Source organism: Pristiophorus japonicus, chromosome 21, assembly GCF_044704955.1.
Source record: "Pristiophorus japonicus isolate sPriJap1 chromosome 21, sPriJap1.hap1, whole genome shotgun sequence".
NCBI lineage: Eukaryota > Metazoa > Chordata > Chondrichthyes > Pristiophoridae > Pristiophorus > Pristiophorus japonicus.
This window is the reverse complement of record NC_091997.1, coordinates 81,775,147-81,800,559: the sequence shown is the minus strand read 5'-3', so window position 1 is coordinate 81,800,559 and position 25,413 is coordinate 81,775,147. Positions and strand designations below refer to the sequence as shown.

Genomic DNA, 25,413 nt, shown 5'->3' with positions numbered 1-25,413 from the left:
AGGGGAGGAAGCAGATTCAATGGTGACTTTCAAAAGGGAACTGGATATATATTTGAAAAAAGAGAAATTTGCTGGGCTATAGGGAAAGCACTGAGGGAAGTGGGACTATTGAGTATCGCTTTCACAGGCACGATGGGCCGAATGGCCTCCTTCAGTGCTGTATGATTCTAGGACTTGCCCTGGAATCTTTTGTCTCACATTTGGTGAATTGTCTAAGTGCAAGAGGCTGCATTTTCGGTTCTGCTCATTTCGGGGCAGTAATGGCGGCGGGGCGGTAAAGTTTGCGCCCGGGAACAGTTTGCACCTCAGTCAGCAAAATTGGGCAACTGGGCCCTGAGTGTGGGGCGGAGCGCTAAGGGAGGAGTTGCACATCTCTCTTAGGGCGCTAGGCCAGCTGAGTAATTGAAAAGCCCGAGCTAAACAACCGGCCTTGGAGCGCTTTGAGGGGGGCTTGGGGAGAAAAAACCTGAAATAAAACACCAAAAACATTCCCAATACATTGCACACGACATCACAACATAAATCGTAAAAAAATAATACAAAACAACCGCACTTACCCGAGATGCATATTACTTACCTCACTGCTGCCGCTACAGCTCAGACCGCCCGCTTTCACAGCCGGTCCCACCAGGGGGCGCTACGCAGCGCTACCAACAGCAGCGTTGCACATTGGCTCGCCTCTCCCAGGCGATAATACTTGGCACCCAGTCAAAACCGGCACCGAAAGTCCCAGCGGGGTGCTGGAGGCTGGCCCCTCACCCGGAAGTGCTTACCGCCGCCACTCCAGGGCGCTAACGGGAGCGGCAGAAGACCGAAAATCCAGCCCTTGGTGCATCACCGCGGATGTAGAACCCAGGGCTTGGCATGTGTGCCAATCAGTTTGTGGCCTTGTGAGTGGATGGTTAACTGCCCCCTCCTCCTCCTTGCACTGATCAGTCAGGCAGGGGTAGGTGCAAACTCCCACCCAAGCAGGGGTGCACTCACAGCACTGGTAGTCTGGAGCTCTTTTGCCCAATAGGGCCCCGAGGAGCAACACCAGGGACGCAAGATAATCCGACTGGAACAAGGTGGGACACGGAGCAGGTGAACGTGGCCCTCCGTTTCCTCGTGCGTGCAACGCCACCCACCTGCAGCTAAAATGTTTCCTGCCATCCAGAAGGTGGCCAAGGCACTGACCATGGAGCCTCTTTTATTCCGGGGTTGGAATTCCGAAAAATAGGAGAATATGACCGGTAAGGATCCACCAACACTGAGGAGGCAAACAGAGTTAGGTTATCACAAGGCCCACCACCATACAGTGTACTGGGACCACCCAGCAGCCTCAGATCAAACACAGTATACCTACCTCAAACATCGATAATAACACAAGAACATTTTAGATCCAGGTCAGAAATGCCGTCTTTCAGATGAGATGTTAAATCCACGAACTCCCTCTCAGGTGGACGTAAAAGATCCCACGGCATTATTTCAAAGAATGCAAAAGGCAGGAGGCAACAGAGCAGAGTAGCACTGGGGTAAGTGTAAACCACAAGGTGATAGGAAGAGACAATATGTATGAATATAAAGGAGCTGCAGGAGGGGTCAAAGCTAAAAATCATGGTTTAAAAACTAGTATTAAAACACTACCTAAACGCACGCAGCATTCGAAATAAAGTAAATCAGTTGACAGCACAAATCATTACAAATGGGTATGATTTGGTGGCCATTACAGAAATGTGGTTGCAGGGGGGCCAAGACTGGGAATTAAACATACAGGGGTATCTGACAATTCGGAAAGATAGACAAGAAGGGAAAGGAGGTGGGGTAGCTCTGTTAATAAAGGATGATATCAGGGCAGTTGTGAGAGACGATATTGGCTCTAATGAACAAAATGTTGAATCATTGTGGGTGGAGATTAGAGATAGTAAGGGGAAAAAGTCACTGGTGGGCGTAGTTTATAGGCCCCCAAATAATAACTTCACGGTGGGGCGGGCAATAATCAAGGGAATAATGGAGGCATGTGAAAAAGAAACGGCAGTAATCATGGGGGATTTTAACCTACATATCGATTGGTCAAATCAAATCACCTTGAGGAGGAATTCATAGAATGCATACGGGATTGTTTCTTAGAACAGTATGTTACAGAACCTACAAGGGAGCAAGCTATCTTAATGAGACAGGAATAATAAATGATCTCCTAGTAAAAGATACTCTCGGAATGAGTGATCACAGTACGGTTGAATTTGTAATACAGATTGAGGGTGAGGAAGTAGTGTCTCAAACGAGCGTACTATGCTTAAACAAAGGGGACTACAGTGGGATGGGGGCAGAGTTGGCTAAAGTAGACTGGGAACACATACTAAATGGTGGCACAATTGAGGAACAGTGGAGGACTTTTAAAGAGCTCATTCATAGTGCTCAACAAAAATATATTCCAGTGAAAAAGAAGGGCGGTAAGAGAAGGGATAACCAGCCGTGGATAACCAAGGAAGTAAAGGAGAGTATCAAATTAAAAACCAATGCGTATAAGGTGGCCAAGGTTAGTGGGAAACTAGAAGATTGGGAAAATCGAGGAGGCGGGAGCTCGGAGCAGCGCGAGTCCGGGGTCGGCGAGAGGCCTATAAAGGCCAGCGGGAGTCGAGCAGTTCGAGCAGTCAGTCGAGGAGGCGGGAGCTCGGAGCAGCGCGAGTCCGGGGTCGGCGAGAGGCGTGCCGGTGCAGCTACAGGGAGAAGGCAAAGAAAGAAACAAAGGTGACGTCACAGCCTAGGGGGTAAGTGATTGGCTGGTGATTGGTGAGTAGTTTTTCTTTTTCTTCTTATATCAGTCAGTAACTTTTAACATTGTTGTTGCCAATTTAAGTGTATCTAAGGGTTAAGTCATGGCAGGAGAGCTCGGTCGGGTGTTATGCTCCTCCTGTACCATGTGGGAACTCAGGGACACTTCCGGTGTCCCTGACGACTACGTGTGCAGGAAGTGTATCCACCTCCAGCTCCTGACGGTCCGCGTTACGGAATTGGAGCTGAGGGTGGATTCACTCTGGAGCATCCACAATGCTGAGAATGACGTGAGTATCACGTGTAGTGAGTTTGTCTTACCGCAGGGAAAGGGTCCACAGCCAGCTAGGGAATGGAAGACCAGCAGGAAGAGTAGTGCAAGGAAGGTAGTGCAGGGGTCCCCTGTGGTCATCCCCCTGCAAAACAGATACACTGTTTTGAGTACTGTTGGGGGGGATGACTCATCAGGGGAGGGCAGCAGCAGCCAAGTTCATGGCACCGTGGCTGGCTCTGCTGCACAGGAGGGCAAGAAAAAGAGTGGGACAGCAATAGTGATAGGGGATTCAATGGTGAGGGGAATAGATAGACGTTTCTGCGGCCGCGACCGAGACTCCAGGATGGTATGTTGCCTCCCTGGTGCAAGGGTCAAGGATGTCTCGGAGCGGGTGCAGGACATTCTGAAATGGGAGGGAGAACAGCCAGTTGTCGTGGTGCACATTGGTACCAACGACATAGGTAAAAAAAAGGGATGAGGTCCTACGAAACGAATTTAAGGAGCTAGGAGCTAAATTAAAAAGTAGGACCTCAAAAGTAGTAATCTCGGGATTGCTACCAGTGCCACGTGATAGTCAGAGTAGGAATCGCAGGATAGCGCAGATGAATACGTGGCTTGAGCAGTGGTGCAGCAGGGAGGGATTCAAATTCCTGGGGCATTGGGACCGGTTCTGGGGGAGGTGGGACCAGTACAAACCGGACGGTCTGCACCTGGGCAGGACCGGAACCAATGTCCTAGGGGGAGTGTTTGCTAGTGCTGTTGGGGAGGATTTAAACTAATATGGCAGGGGGATGGGAACCAATGCAGGGAGACAGAGGGAAACAAAAAGGAGGCAAAAGCAAAAGACAGAAAGGAGATGAGGAAAAGTGGAGGGCAGAGAAACCCAAGGCAAAGAACAAAAAGGGCCACTGTACAGCAAAATTCTAAAAGGACAAAGGGTGTTAAAAAAACAAGTCTGAAGGCTTTGTGTCTTAATGCAAGGAGTATCCGCAATAAGGTGGATGAATTAATTGTGCAAATAGATGTTAATAAATATGATGTGATTGGGATTACGGAGACGTGGCTCCAGGATGATCAGGGCTGGGAACTCAACATTCAGGGGTATTCAACATTCAGGAAGGATAGAATAAAAGGAAAAGGTGGGGTAGCATTGTTGGTTAAAGAGGAGATTAATGCAATAGTTAGGAAAGACATTAGCTTGGATGATGTGGAATCTATATGGGTAGAGCTGCAGAACACCAAAGGGCAAAAAACGTTAGTAGGAGTTGTGTACAGACCTCCAAACAGTAATAGGGATGTTGGGGAGGGCATCAAACAGGAAATTAGGGGTGCATGCAATAAAGGTGTAGCAGTTATAATGGGTGACTTTAATATGCACATAGATTGGGCTAGCCAAACTGGAAGCAATACGGTGGAGGAGGATTTCCTGGAGTGCATAAGGGATGGTTTTCTAGACCAATATGTTGAGGAACCAACTAAGGGGGAGGCCATCTTAGACTGGGTGTTGTGTAATGAGAGAGGATTAATTAGCAATCTCATTGTGCGAGGCCCCTTGGGGAAGAGTGACCATAATATGGTGGAATTCTGCATTAGGATGGAGAATGAAACAGTAAATTCAGAGACCATGGTCCAGAACTTAAAGAAGGGTAACTTTGAAGGTATGAGGCGTGAATTGGCTAGGATAGATTGGCGAATGATACTTAGGGGGTTGACTGTGGATGGGCAATGGCAGACATTTAGAGACCGCATGGATGAATTACAACAATTGTACATTCCTGTCTGGCGTAAAAATAAAAAAGAGAAGGTGGCTCAACCGTGGCTATCTAGGGAAATCAGGGATAGTATTAAAGCCAAGGAAGTGGCATACAAATTGGCCAGAAATAGCAGCGAACCTGGGGACTGGGAGAAATTTAGAACTCAGCAGAGGAGGACAAAGGGTTTGATTAGGGCAGGGAAAATGGAGTACGAGAAGAAGCTTGCAGGGAACATTAAGGTGGATTGCAAAAGTTTCTATAGGTATGTAAAGAGAAAAAGGTTAGTAAAGACAAACGTAGGTCCCCTGCAGTCAGAATCAGGGGAAGTCATAACGGGGAACAAAGAAATGGCAGACCAATTGAACAAGTACTTTGGTTCGGTATTCACTAAGGAGGATACAAACAACCTTCCGGATATAAAAGGGGTCAGAGGGTCTAGTAAGGAGGGGGAACTGAAGGAAATCTTTATTAGTCGGGAAATTGTGTTGGGGAAATTGATGGGATTGAAGGCCGATAAATCCCCAGGGCCTGATGGACTGCATCCCAGAGTACTTAAGGAGGTGGCCTTGGAAATAGCGGATGCATTGACAGTCATTTTCCAACATTCCATTGACTCTGGATCAGTTCCTATGGAGTGGAGGGTAGCCAATGTAACCCCACTTTTTAAAAAAGGAGGGAGAGAGAAAACAGGGAACTATAGACCGGTCAGCCTGACCTCAGTAGTGGGTAAAATGATGGAATCAATTATTAAGGATGTCATAGCAGTGCATCTGGAAAATGGTGACATGATAGGTCCAAGTCAGCATGGATTTGTGAAAGGGAAATCATGCTTGACAAATCTTCTGGAATTTTTTGAGGATGTTTCCAGTAAAGTGGACAAAGGAGAACCAGTTGATGTGGTATATTTGGACTTTCAGAAGGCTTTCGACAAGGTCCCACACAAGAGATTAATGTGCAAAGTTAAAGCACATGGGATTGGGGGTAGTGTGCTGACGTGGATTGAGAACTGGTTGTCAGACAGGAAGCAAAGAGTAGGAGTAAACGGGTACTTTTCAGAATGGCAGGCAGTGACTAGTGGGGTGCCGCAAGGTTCTGTGCTGGGGCCCCAGCTGTTTACATTGTACATTAATGATTTAGACGAGGGGATTAAATGCAGTATCTCCAAATTTGCGGATGACACTAAGTTGGGTGGCAGTGTGAGCTGCGAGGAGGATGCTATGAGGCTGCAGAGTGACTTGGATAGGTTAGGTGAGTGGGCAAATGCATGGCAGATGAAGTATAATGTGGATAAATGTGAGGTTATCCACTTTGGTGGTAAAAACAGAGAGACAGACTATTATCTGAATGGTGACAGATTAGGAAAAGGGAAGGTGCAACGAGACCTGGGTGTCATGGTACATCAGTCATTGAAGGTTAGCATGCAGGTACAGCAGGCGGTTAAGAAAGCAAATGGCATGTTGGCCTTCATAGCGAGGGGATTTGAATACAGGGGCAGGGAGGTGTTGCTACAGTTGTACAGGACCTTGGTGAGGCCACACCTGGAGTATTGTGTACAGTTTTGGTCTCCTAACTTGAGGAAGGACATTCTTGCTATTGAGGGAGTGCAGCGAAGATTCACCAGACTGATTCCCGGGATGGCGGGACTGACCTATCAAGAAAGACTGGATCAACTGGGCTTGTATTCACTGGAGTTCAGAAGAATGAGAGGGGACCTCATAGAAACGTTTAAAATTCTGACGGGTTTAGACAGGTTAGATGCAGGAAGAATGTTCCCAATGTTGGGGAAGTCCAGAACCAGGGTCACAGTCTGAGGATAAGGGGTAAGCCATTTAGGACCGAGATGAGGAGAAACTTCTTCACCCAGAGAGTGGTGAACCTGTGGAATTCTCTACCACAGAAAGTAGTTGAGGCCAATTCACTAAATATATTCAAAAGGGAGTTAGATGAAGTCCTTACTACTCGGGGGATCAAGGGTTATGGCGAGAAAGCAGGAAGGGGGTACTGAAGTTTCATGTTCAGCCATGAACTCGTTGAATGGCGGTGCGGGCTAGAAGGGCTGAATGGCCTGCTCCTGCACCTATTTTCTATGTTTCTATGTCTATGTTTTATGACAGCAAAGAATGACTAAGAAAGCAATAAAGAAAGGAAAGATAGATTACGAAAGTAAACTTGCGTGAAACATAAAAACGGATAGTAAAAGCTTTTACCGATATATAAAATGGAAAAGAGTGACTAAAGTAAATGTTGGTCTTTTAGAAGATGAGAAGGGGGATTTAATAATGGGAAACATGGAAATGGCTGAGACCTTAAACAATTATTTTGCTTCGGTCTTCACAGTGGAAGACACAAAAACCATGCCAAAAATTGCTGGTCACAGGAATGTGGGAAGGGAGGACCTTGAGACAATCACTATCACTAGGGGGGGTAGTGCTGGATAGGCTAATGGGACTCAAGGTAGACAAGTCCCCTGATCCTGATGAAATGCATCCCAGGGTATTAAAAGAGATGGCGGAAGTTATAGCAGATGCATTCGTTATAATCTACCAAAATTCTCTGGACTCTGGGGAGGTACCAGCGGATTGGAAAGCAGCTAATGTAACGCTTCTGTTTAAAGAAGGGGGCAGACAAAAGGCAGGTAACTATAGGCCGGTTAGTTTAACATCTGTAGTGGGGAAAATGCTTGAAGCTATCATTAAGGAAGAAATAGCGGGACCTCTAGATAGGAATAGTGCAATCAAGCAGACACAACATGGATTCATGAAGGGGAAATCATGTTTAACTAATTTACTGGAATTCTTTGAGGATATAACGAGCATGGTGGATAGAGGTGTACCGATGGATGTGGTGTATTTAGATTTCCAAAAGGCATTCGATAAGGTGCCACACAAAAGGTTACTGCAGAAGATAAAGGTACGCGGAGGAAATGTATTAGCATGGATAGAGAATTGGCTGGTTAACAGAAAGCAGAGAGTCGGGATAAATGGGTCCTTTTCCGGTTGGAAATCGTTGGTTAGTGGTGTGCCACAGGGATCGGTGCTGGGACCACAACTGTTTACAATATACATAGATGACCTGGAAGAGGGGACAGAGTGTAGTGTAACAAAATTTGCAGATGACACAAAGATTAGTGGGAAAGTGGGTTGTGTAGAGGACACAGAGAGGCTGCAAAAGAGATTTAGATAGGTTAAGCGAATGGGCTAAGGTTTGGCAGATGGAATACAATGTCGGAAAGTGTGAAGTCATCCACCTTGGAAAAAAAACAGTAAAAGGGAATATTATTTGAATGGGGAGAAATTACAACATGCTGCGGTGCAGAGGGACCTGGGGGTCCTTGTACATGAATCCCAAAAAGTTAGTTTGCAGGTGCAGCAGGTAATCAGGAAGGCAAATGGAATGTTAGCCTTCATTGCGAGAGGGATGGAGTACAAAAGCAGGGAGGTCCTGCTGCAACTGTATAGGGTATTGGTAAGGCCGCACCTGGAGTACTACGTGCAGTTTTGGTCACCTTACTTAAGGAAGGATATACTGGATTTGGAGGGGGTACAGAGACGATTCACTAGGCTGATTCCGGAGATGAGAGGGTTACCTCATGATGATAGATTGAGTAGACTGGGTCTTTACTCGTTGGAGTTCAGAAGGATGAGGGGTGATCTTATAGAAACATTTAAAATAATGAAAGGGATCGACAAGATAGAGGCAGAGAGGTTGTTTCCACTGGTCGGGGAGACTAGAACTAGGGGGCACAGCCTCAAAATACGGCGGAACCAATTTAAAACCGAGTTGAGAAGGAATTTCTTCTCCCAGAGGGTTGTGAATCTGTGGAATTCTCTGCCCAAGGAAGCAGTTGAGGCTAGCTCATTGAATGTATTCAAATCACAGATAGATAGATTTTTAACCAATAAGGGAATTAAGGGTTATGGGGAGCGGGCGGGTAAGTGGAGCTGAGTCCACGGCCAGATCAGCCATGATCTTTTTGAATGGTGGAGCAGGTTCGAGGGGCTAGATGGCCTACTCCTGTTCCTAATTCTTATGTTCTTATAAGGGCAGGAGAGTTATGCCCGGTGTCCCAAACAATACTTATCCCTCAACCAACATCACTAAAAACAAATTATCTGATCATTTATCCCATTGCTGTTAGTGTGCATAAAATGGCTGCCGCATTTCCTACATTATAACAGCGACTATGCCTCACAGGCAGTCCCTCGGAATCAAGCAAGACTTGCTGCCACTCCTAAAGTGAGTCCTTTGGTAGCTGAACAGTCCAACACGAGAGCCACAGACTCCTTCACAGGTGGGACAGATATTCATCGGGGGAAGGGGGGTGTGGCACTGATTTACCACACGCTCCTTCCGCTGCCTGCGCCTGACCTCTTCACGCTCGCAGCGTTGAGATTCGAAGAGCTCAACGCCCTCCCGGATGCACTTTCTCCACCTAGGGCTGTCTTCGGCCAGGGTCTCCCAGGTGTCACCAGGGAGGCTTTGAGGGTGTCCTTGTTACGTTTCCGCTGTCCACCTTTGGCTCGTCTACCATGAAGGAGCTCCGCGTAGAGCAATTGCTTAGGGAGTCTCGCGTCTGGCATGCGGACTAAGTGGCCTGCCCAGTGAAACTGATCGAGTGTGGTCAGTGTTTCAATGCTGGGGATGTTAGCCTGGGCGAGGACACTGATGTTGGTGCATCTGTTCTTCATTGGCTGCAAGGATGTGAAAGGCGTTGTTGAAATAAATGTCTTTCAGGTACATCATACAGACCAGAAATGGACATTGAAAGTGAGTTGAAAGAACATAAACAGAAGAAGATAACTTATCCTGGCGTATTTGTCGACAAACGGCAGTCCTGTATCAAAGTTCATTACAAAGTTGGCTGGACTGTATTCAGGGAAAGCTGGAAAACACGGTCAATTGCTGTTGAATTTCATTATCTAGATCTGTACTGGTGATCTGTAATATGCAATCTTCTCCTTAAAATGGCAATTCCGTCTGCCTGCAAGGTTTCGCCTTTGGGTCTTTAGTGCAATAGGTAGAAGGGGCATTTTACAACATTATGATTGAAAACGAAGTGACAGGGTTTTACTGCGAAACACACACACTGTAAAATGGAGCCATACTCCTGTGTGCAGTTGCATATTTGAAGTAAAACTGTGTGGGCTGGATTATTGGCCTTTTGCCGCCCGTTAGCGCCCCGGTGTGGCGGCGGTAAGCATTTCCAGGCGGGCGGCCAGCTTCCAGCCGGGACATTTGGTGCCGGGTTTCCGGGGACACGGAGCAGTACCGCCCGGGAGAGGCGAGCAGTCAAGCAGCTGTGCAACGCTCCCCGTTGCAACACCAGCTCGAAATTTGATTCACGCCCGACCCTTGTCGCCCCAGTGGGACTGCCGGTGAAAGCTGGCGTTCCGAGCTGTTGCAGCCGCAGTGTGGAAAGGAATGTAAACTAGCAGGAAATATAAAAACAGATAGCAAGAGTTTCTATAGGTATATAAAAAGGAAAAGAGTGGCTAAAGTAAAAGTTGGTCCCTTAAGAGGACGAGACCGGGGAATTAGTAATGGGGAACATGGAGATGGCAGACACTCTGAACAAATATTTTGTATCAGTCTTTACGGTAGAGGACACTAACAATATCCCAACAGTGGATAGTCAAGGGGCTATGTCGGGGGGGGGGGGGGGGGGGGTGGAACTTAACATAATCGCAATCATTAAGGAGGTGGTACTCAGTAAGATAATGCGACTAAAGGCAGATAAATTCCCTGGACCTGATGGCTTGCATCCTAGGGTCTTAAGAGAAGTAGCGGCAGGGATTGTGGATGCATTGGTTGTAATTTACCAAAATTCCCTGGATTCTGGGGAGGTCCCAGCAGATTGTAAAACTGCAAATGTAACGCCCCTATTTAAAAAAGGAGGCAGACAAAAAGCAGGAAACTATAGACCAGTTAGCCTAACATCTGTGGTTGGGAAAAGAAGCAGTTGCAGGACATTTGGAAAAGCAAATTTCAGTCAGGCAGAGTCAGCATGGATTTATGAAGGGGAAGTCATGTTTGACAAATTTGCTGGAATTCTTTGAGGATGTAACGAACAGGGTGGATAAAGGGGAACCAGTGGATGTGGTGTATTTGGACTTCTAGAAGGCATTTGACAAGGTACCACATAAAAGGTTACTGCACAAGATAAAAGTTCACAGGGTAATATATTAGCTTGGATAGAGGATTGGCTAACTAACACAAAACAGAGAGTCGGGATAAATGGTTAATTCTCTGGTTGGCAACCAGTAACTCGTGGGGTGCCTCAGGAATTATTGCTGGGACCCCAACCATTTACAATCTATATTAATGACTTGGCAGAAAGGACCGAGTGTAATGTAGCCAAGTTTGCTGACGATAGAAAGATGGGAAGAAAAGCAATGTGTGAGGAGGACACAAAAAATCTGCAAAAGGACATAGACAGGCTAAGTGAGTGGGCAAAAAGTTGGCGGATGGAGTCTAATGTTGGAAAGTGTGAGGTCATGCACTTTGGCAGAAATAATCAAAGAGCACGTTATTATTTAAATGTGGAAAAATTGCAAAGTGCTGCAGTACAGCGGGACCTGGGGGTACTTGTGCATGAAACACAAAAGGTTAGTATGCAGGTACAGCAAGTGATCAGGAAGGCCAATGGAATCTTGGCCTTTATTGCAAAGGGGATGGAGTATAAAAGCAAGGAAGTCTTGCTACGGTTATACAAGGTATTGGTGAGGCCATACCTGGAATACTGCGTGCAGTTTTGGTTTCCATATTTAAGAAAGGATATACTTGCTTTGGAGGCAGTTCAGAGAAGGTTCACTAGGTTGATTCTGGGGATAAGGGGGTTGACCTATTGGGCCTCTACTCATTGGAATTCAGAAGAATGAGAGGTGATCTTATCGAAACGTATAAGATTATGAGGGGACTTGACAAGGTGGATGCAGAGAGGATGTTTCCACTGAAAGGGGAGACTAGTACTAGAGGGCATAATCTTAGAGTAAGAGGCCGCTCTTTTAAAACTGAGATGAGGAGGAATTTCTTCTCTGAGGGTTGTAAATCTGTGAAATTTGCTGCCTCAGAGAGCTGTGGAAGCCGGGTCATTGAATAAATTTAAGACAGAGATAGACAGTTTCTTAACCGATAAGGGAATAAGGGGCTATGGGGAGCGGGCAGGGAAGTGGACCTGAGTCCATGATCGGATCAGCCATGATCGTATTAAATGGCGGAGCAGGCTCGAGGGGCCCTATGGCCTACTCCTGCTCTTATTTCTTATGTTGTTAATCTATACCCAAGGTAAGTGTGATTGTTTTATTTTTATTTTTGCAATTTTGTAGTTGTGGCATCAGTAATGTATTGGGAATATTTGGTGTTTTTTTTCCTGATTTTTATATACACCTGTTAGGGAGTGAGTTCAAGGATTTTCACCCAGCGACAATGATGGAACATCGATATATTTCCAAGTCCTGATGGTGTGTGGCTTGGAGATGATGTTCCCATGCGTCTGCTGCCCTTGTCCTTCTAGGTGGCGGATGTTGCAAGTTTGGGAGGTGCTGACGGGTTGCTGCAGTGCATCTTACAGATGGTGCACACTGCAGTCACGGTGCGTTGCTGGTGAGAGCAGACTGACTAGAGGCAGTTTGTACACAGTGAAAGGACTCCAAGCTGAGAAAAGCTGATGAACAAAACCTGCTGTAGATTCGGGCAAGTTCAACTTTCACAACGCTACATTGCTTCATGTTTGAAATTACATTCCTCAGGTAACTGGGTCATCTATATTCCACCAAAGGGACAAGAGGGACTTGGACAGTCTGAGAACCCGAATCCTTTTTATGTCCTTACATTCTTACGTTCCTAAGCATGTAGGATGTCCCAGTACTCCTCCATACTCCACACCCCCCTCCCCCCAAAATCATCTGAATTTTCACCTCAAGCGACTGTTGGCCAATTTAGAGCCTCATAACAAGAACACTTGTATTTATATAGCGCCTTTAACGTAGTGAAATGTCCCAAGGAGCTTCACAGGCGTATTATAAGACAAAGATTTGACATCGATCCAGACAAGAAATTTCGGCAGATGACCAAAAGCTTGGTCAAAGAGGTAGATTTTAAGGAGTGTCTTAAGTGAAGCAAGAGATAGAGAGGCGGAGATGTTTAGGGAGGGAGTTCTAGAGCTTAGGGCCTAGGCAACAGAAGGCACATAATAGTAAAAAGAAATAGGAGCAGGAGTAGGCCATTTGGTCCCTCAAGCCTGCTCCGCCATTTAATATCACGGACTCAGTTCCCACTTTCCTGCCCGCTCCCCATAACCCTTTATTCCCTTATCGCTCAAAAATCTGTCTATCTCCGCCTTAAATATATGGCACGGGCACCAATGGTAGAGCGATTATATTCAGTGATGCTTAAAAGACAGAATTATAGGAGCGCAGTCATCTCGGTGGGGGTGGAGGGGAGGGGGTTGTGGGGCTGGAGGAGATTACAGAGATAGGGAGGGGTGAGGCCATGGAGGGATTTGAAAACAAGGATGAGAATTTTGAAATCGAGGCGTTGCTTAACCAGTAGCCAATGTAGGTCAGCGAGCACAGGGGTGATGGGTGAGCGGGACTGGGTGTGAGTTAGGACACAGGCAGCCGAGTTTTGGACCACCTCTAGTTTACGTAGGGTGGAATGTGGGAGGCCAGCCAGGAACAGTCCTGGAGGCCTCAGTTAGTTAGGGAAACTGCAGACAATGTAAAAGGCAGGGAGTAGCCTCGAGAACAGGTGGGTTAGAGCGAATACAAACAAAGCTTGCCCTGGAGGGTTCACATTGTATCCTAAAGCCCAAGAATGAATAATCATTGAATCTTACAGCACAGAAGGAGGTCATTGTGCCTGTGCCTCTCTAAAAGAGCTATCCATTAGTTCCACTCCCCTGCTCTTTCCCCATAGCCCTGCAATTTATTTCCTTTGCAATTATTTATCCTCATATGTACGTCACGGTGGGAAAGATTTTCTCTCACCTGCGGTGGCAGGTCCACTCTGTGCCAAGCGCAGATCAGACACCTCCCAACAGTGGGCAGGGAAACCTGAATGGGAACTCACCACTCAGTTGCGCCCCACTTGGGAGGTCAACTGGGAATAGCACAGGCCTGAGAGCAGGCTAACTGTCCACCCCCACTGCCTTCTCAAGCTCAGCTGGGTGTGTGGGACTGTGGTGGGAGAAAGAAGAAAATATTTGCATTTCAATTGCGCCTTTCACGGCCTCTGGACGCCCCAAAGTGCTTTACAGCCAATTAAGTACTTTTTACAAAGTGTAGTCACTGTTGTAATGTAGGAAACGCGGCAGCCAATTTGCGCACAGCAAGCTCCCACAAATAGCAATGTGATAATGACCAGATGATCTGTCTTTAGGTTGAGGGGTAAATATTGGCCAGGACACCGGGAATAACTTCCCTACTCTCTCTTCGAAATAGTGCCGCGGGATCTTTTACGCCCACCTGAGCGCGCAGACGGGGCCTCGGTTTAATGTCTCATCCAAAAGACGGTACGAACAACAGTGCAGCACTCCTGCAATACTGCACTGGGAGTTATCAGCCTAGATTTATGTGCTCAAGTCTCTGGAGTGGAACTTGAACCCACAACCTTCTGACTCCGAGGCGAGGATGCTGCCCACTGAGCCACAGTTGACACCTGTGGGGAGCAAAGCTATATATTCCATCACACGGCAATAGGTACCTTGGGATCTCTACTTAGCCACAGATGGTACAGGGGTCCTGAGGTGGGGGCAGGGAGGGAGGGGGGCGGGGGAGAAGAAAAGTGCCTGATACTCACCCAATTCCACTAATGAATCGTAGAAGTAGAAACTGCCAATAATTAGAAGCCAGGGCAGACACAGCTCCAAAGATGCCATTCACCGTCAATGAGACGACAAGGATTCTCTGACGGCCCCTCAGGTCTGCGAGAACCCCCCACACTAACCCCCCGATCATCATACCTGCACAAATGGGGAGAAACACTGTTAATGCAAGTTTGGATCCAACATGTTGCTCAGGGACTTATAGCTTAACTCCTTCATGGCCAATGAGCAGAAGGTGGGCAGAGGAAACGTTTCAAGAACACCCTCAAAGCCTCCCTGATAAAGTGCAACATCCCCACTGACACCTGGGAGTAACTGACCAAAGACCGCCCTAAGTGGAGGAAGTGCATCCGGGAGGGCGCTGAGCACCTCGAGTCTCAACGTCAGGAGCATGCAGAAATCAAGTGCAGGCAGCGGAAAGAGCATGATGCAAACCAGTCCCACCCACCCCTTCCCTCAATGACTGTCTGTCCCACCTGTGACGGGGACTGTGGTCCTCGTATTGGACTGTATAGCCACCTAAGAACTCATTTTAAGAGTGGATGCAAGTCTTCCTCGATTCCGAGGGACTGCCTATGATGATGACATCCAATGAATTGCGCTTGAAGTGCAAGGCGAAAGCCAATTGGCGCGCAGCAAGATTCCACAAACAGTCAATGAGATGAATGACCCATTCATTGGCTCCAGTATTTTGTTCTGGTATTGGTTGAAGATGGAATGTTGGACTGGAGGCCGTGAGAACGCTGAGCTTTTCCAGATTGTGCCACGAGACCTGACATCCACTAGTTTGACGGGGCCTCGGGTTTAATGTCTCATCTGAAAGACGGCACCTCCGACAGTCCACCTTCCCGTCAGTACTGCGCTGAGGTGCCAATGTGGATTACGTGCTTCGGTCTTGGGAGTGGGGCTTGAACCCATGGCCCATTCTGATATCAACTCATTAACTGACAGAACTCATTAAGTCGATGCCGGCACCCAATTTGTCCCAACAGACCAGGATGGCCATTCAAATTACCCCAGGGTTAACTTAAAGATACACAGGAAGACAAGACTTAGAAATGTAAAGAGCCAGAAACAGCACTGGTTATAACAGTGTCAGCCGTGGCTCAGTAGGTAGTTCTCTCGCCTGAGTCAGAAGGCTGTGGGTTCAAGTCCCACTCCAGGGACTTGAGCACATAAATCTAGGCTGACACTCCAGTGCAGTGCTGAGGGAGCGCCGTCTGCTGCTCAGGTGGATGTAAAAGATCCCATGGTACTATTTCGAAGAAGAGCAGGGGAGTTATCCCCGGTGACCTGGCTAATATTTATCCCTCAATCATCATAACAAAAAAAACAGATTATCTCGTCATTGTCACATTGCTGATTGTGGGAGTTTGCTTGTACGCAAATTGGCAGCTGCGTTTCCTCTATTGCAACAGTGACTACACTCCAAAAGTACTTCATTGGCTGTAAAGCGCTTTGAGACGTCCGGTGATCGTGAAAGTCACTATATAAATCTAGATCTTTCTTTCTTTAAAAGCAGTGTGATAAGATGGGTGCTTACAACTCAAACTGACAATTACTGTGCTGCTGAACCCAGTCATACCACTAACGCCATGCCAGGAGTGTCTCCGGGAACTATTACTGCCTCTCCAATTGCTCCCCAATGGTTCAGTTGATATGTACCAATCCCAACCAGGGTGACAGCAGGGGTACCATGGTTTAGCTAAGTGAATAGTTTGCCGATCTCTAAAGCCACATAGTAGAACACTCCAATCAAGTATATTTTTCCCCCTAATCCGTCTGTCTTTACACTGAAATTTCCTGTTGCTTGACTTGGAGATTAAATGAGTCACGAGCTGTAATTTTTCACCTCAGAGGGCACAGATAGCTTTGTCATAATGGTTAGTGGATCCCAAGGGCCAATACATTGTTTAGCCCTGCTCAGCACAGCTCAAGGGAACTCATTAATGAAGGTATCTAAAACCTAATGAGCCTCTGAAAAGAGCCACTTTAAAAATGTGCAAAAACTTGTTTGAAGACTGTTTAGTGATACAAGTTCCACAAAAAATAGATCGAAATAAGAATTGTTTTCAGTGGCAGTTGTCATTTTCAGTTTCTGCCATTTTCTCTGTGGTGATATATTTTTCGACATCACTGTTATGTATCTGTAAAGCATGCACTCCCATGTTCCGCCACCAGGGAGCGCATTACCTGAAGTCCCAAGGGATCCCAGCATCTCTTGGGAGCACTGTATATAAGCCGACCCCCAAGGCCTGTTCCTCACTCTGGAGTGTCTTAATAAAGACTGAGGTCACTGTTACTTTAACCTCCCTGTGTGCAGTCTCATCTGTGTTAGGAACACAATAACTGGCAACGAGTATACAAATCCAACGCAAAGATGCAGCAAACTGTGGGCATCCTGGAGAAGTTCTCGGAGGGTGAGGACTGGGAAGCCTATGTCGAACGGCTAGACCAGTACTTTGTAGCCAACGAGCTGGACTGAGAAGGAAGCACTGCAAAAAGGAGAGCGGTCCTCCTCACGGTCTGCGGGGCACCGACCTACAGCCTCATGAAGAATCTTCTGGCTCCAGTGAAACCCACAGATAAGTCGTATGAGGAGCTGTGTACATTGATTCGGGAGCATCTTAACCCGAGGGAGAGCGTGCTGATGGCGAGGTATCGGTTCTACACCGATCTGAAGGTCAGGAAGTGGTGAGCTACGTCGCCGAGCTAAGGCGACTTGCAGGACAATGAGAGTTTGATGGCTACCTGGAGCAAATGCTCAGACTTTTTTGTACTGGGCATTGGCCAATAGACCATCCTACGAAAACTTTTGACTATAGAGACACCGAACCTCAGTAAGGCCATTGCGATAGCACAGGCGTTTATGTCCACCAGTGATAACACCAAACAAATCTCTCAGCACACAAGTGCTTGCAATGGGCATTTGTTCATCTCAGATCGCCACACCACACACCCGGGTATAGTAATGATGAAAGCGATAGCCAGATCCCACGTGTGGTGGCCCGGTATCGACTCTGACTTCAAGTCCTGTGTACGGCAATGCAGCTTGTGCTCAGTTGAGCAACGCGCCCAGAGAGGCACCACTAAGTTTGTGGTCCTGGCCCTCCAGATCATGGTCGAGGATCCATGTCGACTATGCGGGCCCGTTTCTCGGTAAAATGTTCCTGGTCGTGGTGGATGCTTTTTCAAAATGGATTGAATGTGAAATAATGTCGGGAAGCACCGCCACCGCCACCATTGAAAGCCTGAGGGCCATGTCTGCCACCCACGGCCTGCCTGACATACTGGTCAGTGACAACGGGCCATGTTTCACCAGTGCCGAATTTAAAGAATTCATGACCCACAATGGGATCAAACATGTCACCTCGGCCCCGTTTAAACCACCCTCCAATGGGCAGGCAGAGTGGGCAGTACAAACAATCAAGCAGAGCCTTAAACGAGTCACAGGAGGCTCACTCCAAACCCGCATGTCCCGAGTACTGCTCAGCTACCACACGAGGCCCCACTCGCTCACAGGGGTGCCCCCGGCTGAGCTACTCATGAAAACCAGACTCTCGCTGGTTCACCCCAACCTGCATGATCAGGTAGAGAGCAGGCAGCAGCAACACAGTGGTGCGACCATCGTTTACATTTTGTCACGGGAAATTGATCTGAATGACCCTGTGTATGTGCTAAACTATGGACATGGTCACAAGTGGATCACGGGCACGGTGATAGCTAAAGAAGGGAGTAGGGTGTTTGTAGTCAAACTAGACAAATAGACAAATTTGCAGAAAGCACCTGGACAAAACGAGGCTGCGGTTCACAGACTGCCCTGAACAACCCACAGCAGACACCACCTTTTTCGAGCCCACAGCACACACCCAAAGGATCAGCGACACCACACCGGACCAGGAAATCGAATCCATCACGCCCAACAGCCAGCAAGGCCAGGCTCACACAGCAGCCCTGCAGGGCCAACAACACGCCAGCCCAGCGAGGGCACAGCCAACACACCAGAACAGACATTTGTACCAAGGCGGTCCACCAGGGAAAGAAAGGCTCCCGACCGCCTCACCTTGTAAATAGTTTTCACTTTGACTTTGGTGGGTGGGGGGGGGGGGGAGGAGGGGGGAGTGATGTTGTGTATCTGTAAAGCATACACTCCCATGTTCCTCCACCACCAGGGAGCGCATCCCCTGAAGTCCCAAGGGATCCCAGCATCCCTTGGGAGCACTGTATATAAACCGGCCCCCAAGGCCTGTTCCTCACTCTGGAGTGTTTTAATAAAGACTAAGGTCACTGTTACTTTAACCTCCCTGTGTGCAGTCTCATCTGTGTTAGGAACACAATAATCACGTCTCACTGTTTTTCTGAGGATGTGTTGCTTCCCCAATTTTTCTATCTTGGACATGCAACTGCATAGAATTACTTGACAGAAACAACAACAACTTGTATTTATATAGCGCCTTTAACATAGTGAAATGATCCAAGGCGCTTAACAGGAGTGCTATGCGTAAAAATTTGACACCGAGCCGCATAAGTAGAAATTAGGGCAGGTGACCAAAAGCTTGGTCAAAAAGGTATGTTTATAAGGAGCATCTTGAAGGAGGAAAGAGAAGTAGTGAGGCGTAGAGGTTTAGGCAGGGAGTTCGAGAGCTTGGGCCCTAGGCAATAGAAGGCACGGTCACCAATGGTTGTGCGATTATAATCAGGGATGCTGAAGAGGGCAGAATTAGAGGAGCGCAGACATCTCGGGAGGGTTGTGGGGCTGGAGGAGATTTATCATCTTAGGCAGTCCCTAGGAATCGAGGAAGACATGCTTCCACTCCTAAAGTGAGTCCTTTGGTGGCTGAACAGTCCAATACGAGAGCCACAGACCCTGTCACAGGTGGGACAGATATTCGTCGTGGGAAGATTACAGAGATAGTGAGGGATGAGGCCACGGAGGGATTTGAAAACAAGGCTGAGAATTTTGAAATTGAGGCGTTGCTTAACCGGGAGCCAATGTAGGTCAGCGAGCACAGAGGTGATGGGTAAACGGAACTTGGTGCGAGTTAGGACACGGGCAGCCGAGTTTTGGATCACCTGTAGTTTATGTCGGGTAGAATGTGCGAGGCCAGCCAGCTAGGCCATTTGGCCCGACCAATCCGTGTCGGTATTCATCCTCCGGATTAGCAATCCGAATCCCGCGTGCCGTTCCTATATCCCATCAATTCCCTTTCCTCAACCATCTACCTGACCTATCCTTAAACATTGACAAGCTTTCTGCTTCAATCAATCAACTCGGGCAATGCATTCCACCGCCTCATAACCCTCAGCGCAGAATAAGTTTCTCCTGCACTCTGTCCCAATTAACATTTAAAGACAGACAGATTTTATACAGCACCTTTCACCACAACAGCACTTTACAGCCAATTAAGCACTTTTGAAATGTAGTCACTGTTGCAATGTAGGGAAACATTTTGCGTGCAACAAGGTCCTACAAACAGCAATGAGATAATGACCAGGTGATCTATTTTTTTTTAAATCAAGTTGGTTGAGGGATAAATATTGGTCAGGACACAGAGGAGAACTCCACCGCTCCTCTTCGAAGGATGACTTGCTGCCACGCCAAAAAGGGATGAGTTCACAGGTGTTTCAATGAAGGGCCTAATATTCCAGGTCCCGAACTACATCTTGAAAGGTGGAAGATGCCTGTGCGTGGATTTTTTTTAACGCGGGGTGGCCGTTGCACACCAGCCACCACACGGGCTTGACGGAGCTAGGTCTCGGTCCAGTGGCAAGGATCACCCAAGACAACTAGAGACCAGCCTCAGTGTGGGCTGGCCCGTGCTGCCCCTGGGCCCTCGCCTCTTCTGGCCCCAAACTCACGCCTCTCCTGGGCCCCGATTACATCCCTGTACATTGTCTCGTTGCTCCTTCGCCCTGATCTCGCCGCTCCTGCTGTACCTGCCCACGCTCCAATCACCGACCTGGACCTTGATGGTGTCACTCTTTGCTGCTGTCGCCCTCCTGCACCAGCTCGCGCTGTACCTTGAAGTGGTATGCCTTCACGCTGCTCCCCGCTCCTTTTATGGCTCCGACCTGCAGCTGATGGTCTCTCGCAGGTCGGGACCACTACGCTGCCCAGTATACACCCCCAATAGAAGCAAAACTCAGGCGGGGGTAAAGCGCAGACAACAGGTGCACTGCTCTCTAATCACTCCCTTCCAAGAACCAGGATTATAGGAGTTTCTACAAAACAATAAGTCCCACCTAAAAAAAAATGGGAGCTGGGAAACAAAAATATCAAGCTTTTTAAATTCTAAAGAAGCATGGGAGGATAGGAAATAGGTAGCAGAGAGTTAGAAAAGATAGCAAAGAATGATATCAGGACTCCAAGGATTAACTTACGAGGGGTGATTACAGGGTTGCATCACCTGGAATTTACAAGGTTAAGGGGTGATTTGATCGAAGTTTTCAGAGGAAACCAATAGTTTCTATGTATCCACCCTATTTCCTCTGGTTGTGGAGTCGAGGACGAGGGCACACAGTCTAAAAGTTAGAGCCAAGCCTTTGGAACTCTCTACTGAAGATGGCAATTGATGCTTGGCCAATTGTTAATTTTAATTCCAAGATTGATCATTTTTTTGTTAACCAAAGGTATTAAGGGATAAGAACATAAGAAATAAGAGCATGTGTAGGTCATTGGGCCCCTCGAGCCTGCTCCGCCGTTCAATTAGATCATGGCTGATCTGATCCTGGCCTCAACTTCACTTCCCTGCCCGCTCCCCATAACCCCCGACTCCCTTTTCATTCAAAAATCAGTCTACTGCCACCTTCAATATATTCAAAGACCCAGCCTCCACAGCTCTCTGGGGGAGAGAACTCCAAAGATTCACAACCCTCAGAGAAGAAATTCCTCCTCATTTCCGGCTTATTGGCTGACTATAACAGCGTCTCATACAAATACTGATTTGAACATCCTTGGAAATTAATATTAATGGTTGCCTCGAATTATCAAGGCCAGATCCATTTCTATGGTGTGAGTGATGCAATGCCAGGACATGGACAAGATCCATATATTATCAGCTGCTGACAACAGATAGCTTGGTTAACGAGGTAGGTTTGAAGGAGCGTCTTAAAGGAGAAAAGAGTAGAGGCGTGGAGAGGTTTAGGGAGGGAGTTCCAGAGCTTGGGGCCCAAACAGCTGAAGGCACAGCCACCTATGGTTGAGCAGCTGTAATGAGGGATGTTCAAGAGGGCAGAATTTGAAGAGCGCAGACATCTTGTAGGGTTGTGAGGCTGAAAAAGATTAGAGATAGGGAGGGATGAGGCCATGAAGTGATTTGTAAACAAGGATGAGAATTTTGAAATTGAGGCGTTGTTTCAGCGGGAGGCAATGTGGGTCAGAAAGCACTGTTGTAATGTGGGAAACGCAGCAGCCAATTTGCGCACAGCAAGCTCCTACAACCAGCAATGTGTATATGACCAGATAATCTATTTTTGTTATGTTGATTAAGGGATAAATATTGGCCAGGATACCTGGGATTGGGTCTCTACTTATTGGAATTCAGAAGAATGAGAGATGATCTTGTCGAAATGTATAAGATTATGAGGGGGCTTGACAAGGTGGATGCAGAGAGGATGTTTCCACTGATAGGGGAGACTAGAACTAGAGGGCATGATCTTGGAATAAGGGGCCGCACATTTAAAACAGAGATGAGGAGAAATGTCTTCTCTCAGAGGGTTGTAAATCTGTGGAATTCGCTGCCTCAGAGAGCTATGGAAGCTGGGACATTGAATAAATTTAAGACAGAAATAGACAGTTTCTTAACCAATAAGGGAATAAGGGGTTATGGGGAGCTGGCAGGGAAGTGGACCTGAGTCCATGATCGGATCAGCCATGATCGTATTAAATGGCGGAGCAGGCTCGAGGGGCCGTATGGCTTACTCCTGCTCCAATTTCTTATGTTCTTATAACTCCCCCGTTCTTCAAAATAGTGCCATGGAATCTTTTACGTCCGCTTGATAGGGCAGACGGGGCCTCGGTTTAACGTCTCATCTGAAAGACAGCACCTCCGACAGTTCAGCACTCCCTCAGCACTGCACTGGAGTGTCAGCCTAGATTTATGAGCTCAAGTCCCTGGATTATTGTCCGATGGCCAAAAATGGCACGGGGGGAGGGAGGGAGGGTACATTTCCCCGTCAGTCTGCTGATTTTCAGCTTCACATTTAGCACTCCTTAATGTCCCCGCTACGGATTTGGATGGAGACCAAAGTGGATGTCGGCCGTTGGCAAAATGAACAGTCATCAGAGGTTGTAAAAAGGTGTACCTAGGAAGATACTTGCTGTGAGCCAACCCATATCCGATGTGCTAAGGTGTAGATCACACCGGGCAGTGGGAAGCAGGAATGACACACACAGGATTTCAATGGCATCGCTGGCATTTGCCCACCCGCAGATGATCAAGAGCACCGCATGGAAAGTGCCAAAACCTGAAAAAAACACAAGACACAGAACAGTAATAAACCACATCGAAAAAAAACATCACTGTAATGCTTAATAAGAGTTAGTTAAACGCTCAGAATTCAGATCTCGAGAGTACTGAAGCATCCCAGAGCAGTGCGCTCTGCAGTGACATTTGTGGCCAAGGGTTTTACTTTGGAATACTTCAGGTTCCCAATGAACTTGGGCTTTAGAGCAACAACTTGCATTTATATAGTGCATTTATTGTACAGAGCCAAAGGAGGAAACATTGGGACCAAAAGCTTGATCAAAGAGGTACTTCAAATTTTTCATCTCATAATACCCCTGTGAAGCGCATTGGAACGTTTCACTGTGTTAAAGGAGGTATATAAATACAAGTTGTTACCGTTGTTTCACGGAGCATCTTAAAAAAAGAGGAAAAAGAGGCAGAGGGGTTTAGGGAGGGAATTCCGGAGCTTGGGGCCCAGGCAGCTGAAGGCACGGCCGCCAATGGTGGGGCGAAGGAAGTGGGGAATTGACAAAAGGCCAAAACTGGAAGAATGCAGAGATCTCAGAGGATTGTAGGCAATGCTCCCTGTAATTTGTTTTGGGCCGTGCGGCCCCATTAATGGGCTGCACAGCCCATTCTAAAGTTCATGCATGCGCGTTTCCCCCCCCCCCCCCCGCCAATTTAAAAGCCGACTCACCGGCTGTGCGGGACCTCCAGAGCGTTGCACAGTTGCGCAGCTTAAAGGGAACATCGGTTGTGGGGCTGGAGGTTCCAGAGAGAGGGAGGGGCAAGGCCATGAAGAGATTTGAAAACAAGGATGAATTTTTTTTAAATGGAGGCATTGACGGACCGGGAGCCAATGTAGGTCAGCGAGCACAGGGGTGATGGGGGAACGGCACTTGGTGAGAGTTAGAACACGGGCAGCTGAGTTTTGGATGACCTTAAGTTTATGGTGGGCGGAAGATATGAAGCCGGCCAGGAGAGGGTTGGAATGGTCAAGTCTGAAGGCGTCAAGAACATGGATGAGGGTTTCAGCAGCAGATCGGCGATGTTACGGAAGCGTATATAGGCGGTCGCGGTGGTGAAGAGGATATGGGGTCAGAAGAACAGCTGATGGTCAAATAGCACGGCAAGGTTGGGAACGGTCTGGTTCAGCCCGAGACAGTAGCCAGGGAGGTGGGTGCAATCGGTGGCTCGGGAACGGAGTTTGGAGTGCACTGGAGCGTCAGCCTAGATTTTGTAGTGGGGCTCTAAACCTACAGCCCTCTGACTCAGAGGTGAGAGTGCTGCCCGCTGAACCACAGCTGAAGCACTAATACACCAGTGGTATGCGCAACTTCCCCACACACAGAGTATTCTATCTCAGTCTGAAGACGACACTAAACTTGTGAAGCACTTCCGCACAGTGAGGGAGAGAGAGAAAATATTACAAAAGACAGGAAAAAAAAAGACGTGCATTTATATAGCGCCTTTCATGACCACTGGATGTCTCAAAGTGCTTTACAGCCAATGAAGTCGTTTTGGAATGCAGTCACTGTTGTAATGTGGGAAACGCAGCAGCTCCCACAAACAGCAATGTGATAATGACCAGATAATCTGTTTATGTTATGTTGATTGAGGGATAAATATTGGCCAGGACACCGGGGATAACTCCCCTGCTCTTCTTCGCCGTGGGATCTTTTACGTCCACCCGAGCGGACAGACGGGGCCTCGGTTAAACGTCTCATCCGAAAGACAGCACCTCCGACAGTGCAGCACTGAAGTGTCAGCCTGGATCTTGTGCTCAAGTCCCTGGAGTGGGACTTGAACCCACAACCTTCTGACTCAAAGGCGAGAATGCTGCCCACTGAGCCACAGCTGACATTACAATAGGGCCAATAATGGTTTTTAAACAGTCACCAAAATGCAAATGAATTACAGAAACAAATCTCTACCTGTTTCTTCGACAGCTTCTTCAAAGGTAAATGAGACTTGGTCACTCTCAGCAGACTGGCCCGTTTTCTTCTGTTCAAAAAGAATTTTGTCTGTAAGAGAAGTCGTCATTCTGTTACCAGACAGATTGTCATGGTACATCAGGTCATTGAAGGTAGGCATGCAGGTACAGCAGGAAGTAAAGACGGCAAATGGCATGCTGGCCTTCATAGCGAGGGGATTTGAGTATGGGAGCAGGGAGGTCTTACTGCAGTTGTACAGGGCCTTGGTGAGACCACACCTCGTGTACTGTGTGCAGTTTTGGTCTCCTAATCTGAGGAAGGACATTCTTGCTATTGAGGGAGTGCACCGAAGGTTCACCAGACTGATTCCCAGGATGGCAGGACTGACATATGAAGAAAGACTGGATCGACTAGGCTTATATTCACT

General features: G+C 47.6%; 1 protein-coding gene across 1 annotated transcript in view; it reads right to left on the bottom strand.

The window, feature by feature from the left end:
• Window positions 1-25,095, bottom strand: part of sv2 (synaptic vesicle glycoprotein 2) — a 78,931-nt gene extending 53,836 nt beyond the window's left edge. Inside the window, exons 1-4 of the mRNA XM_070863962.1 lie at window positions 24,987-25,095; window positions 22,910-23,071; window positions 14,581-14,743; window positions 1,128-1,249 (exon numbers count right to left, since the gene is read on the bottom strand). Of these exons, the coding sequence (XP_070720063.1) occupies window positions 1,128-1,249; window positions 14,581-14,743; window positions 22,910-23,071; window positions 24,987-25,095 (556 nt within the window). The remainder of the gene's footprint in view (window positions 1-1,127; window positions 1,250-14,580; window positions 14,744-22,909; window positions 23,072-24,986) is intronic.
• Window positions 25,096-25,413: the final 318 nt, after the last annotated feature.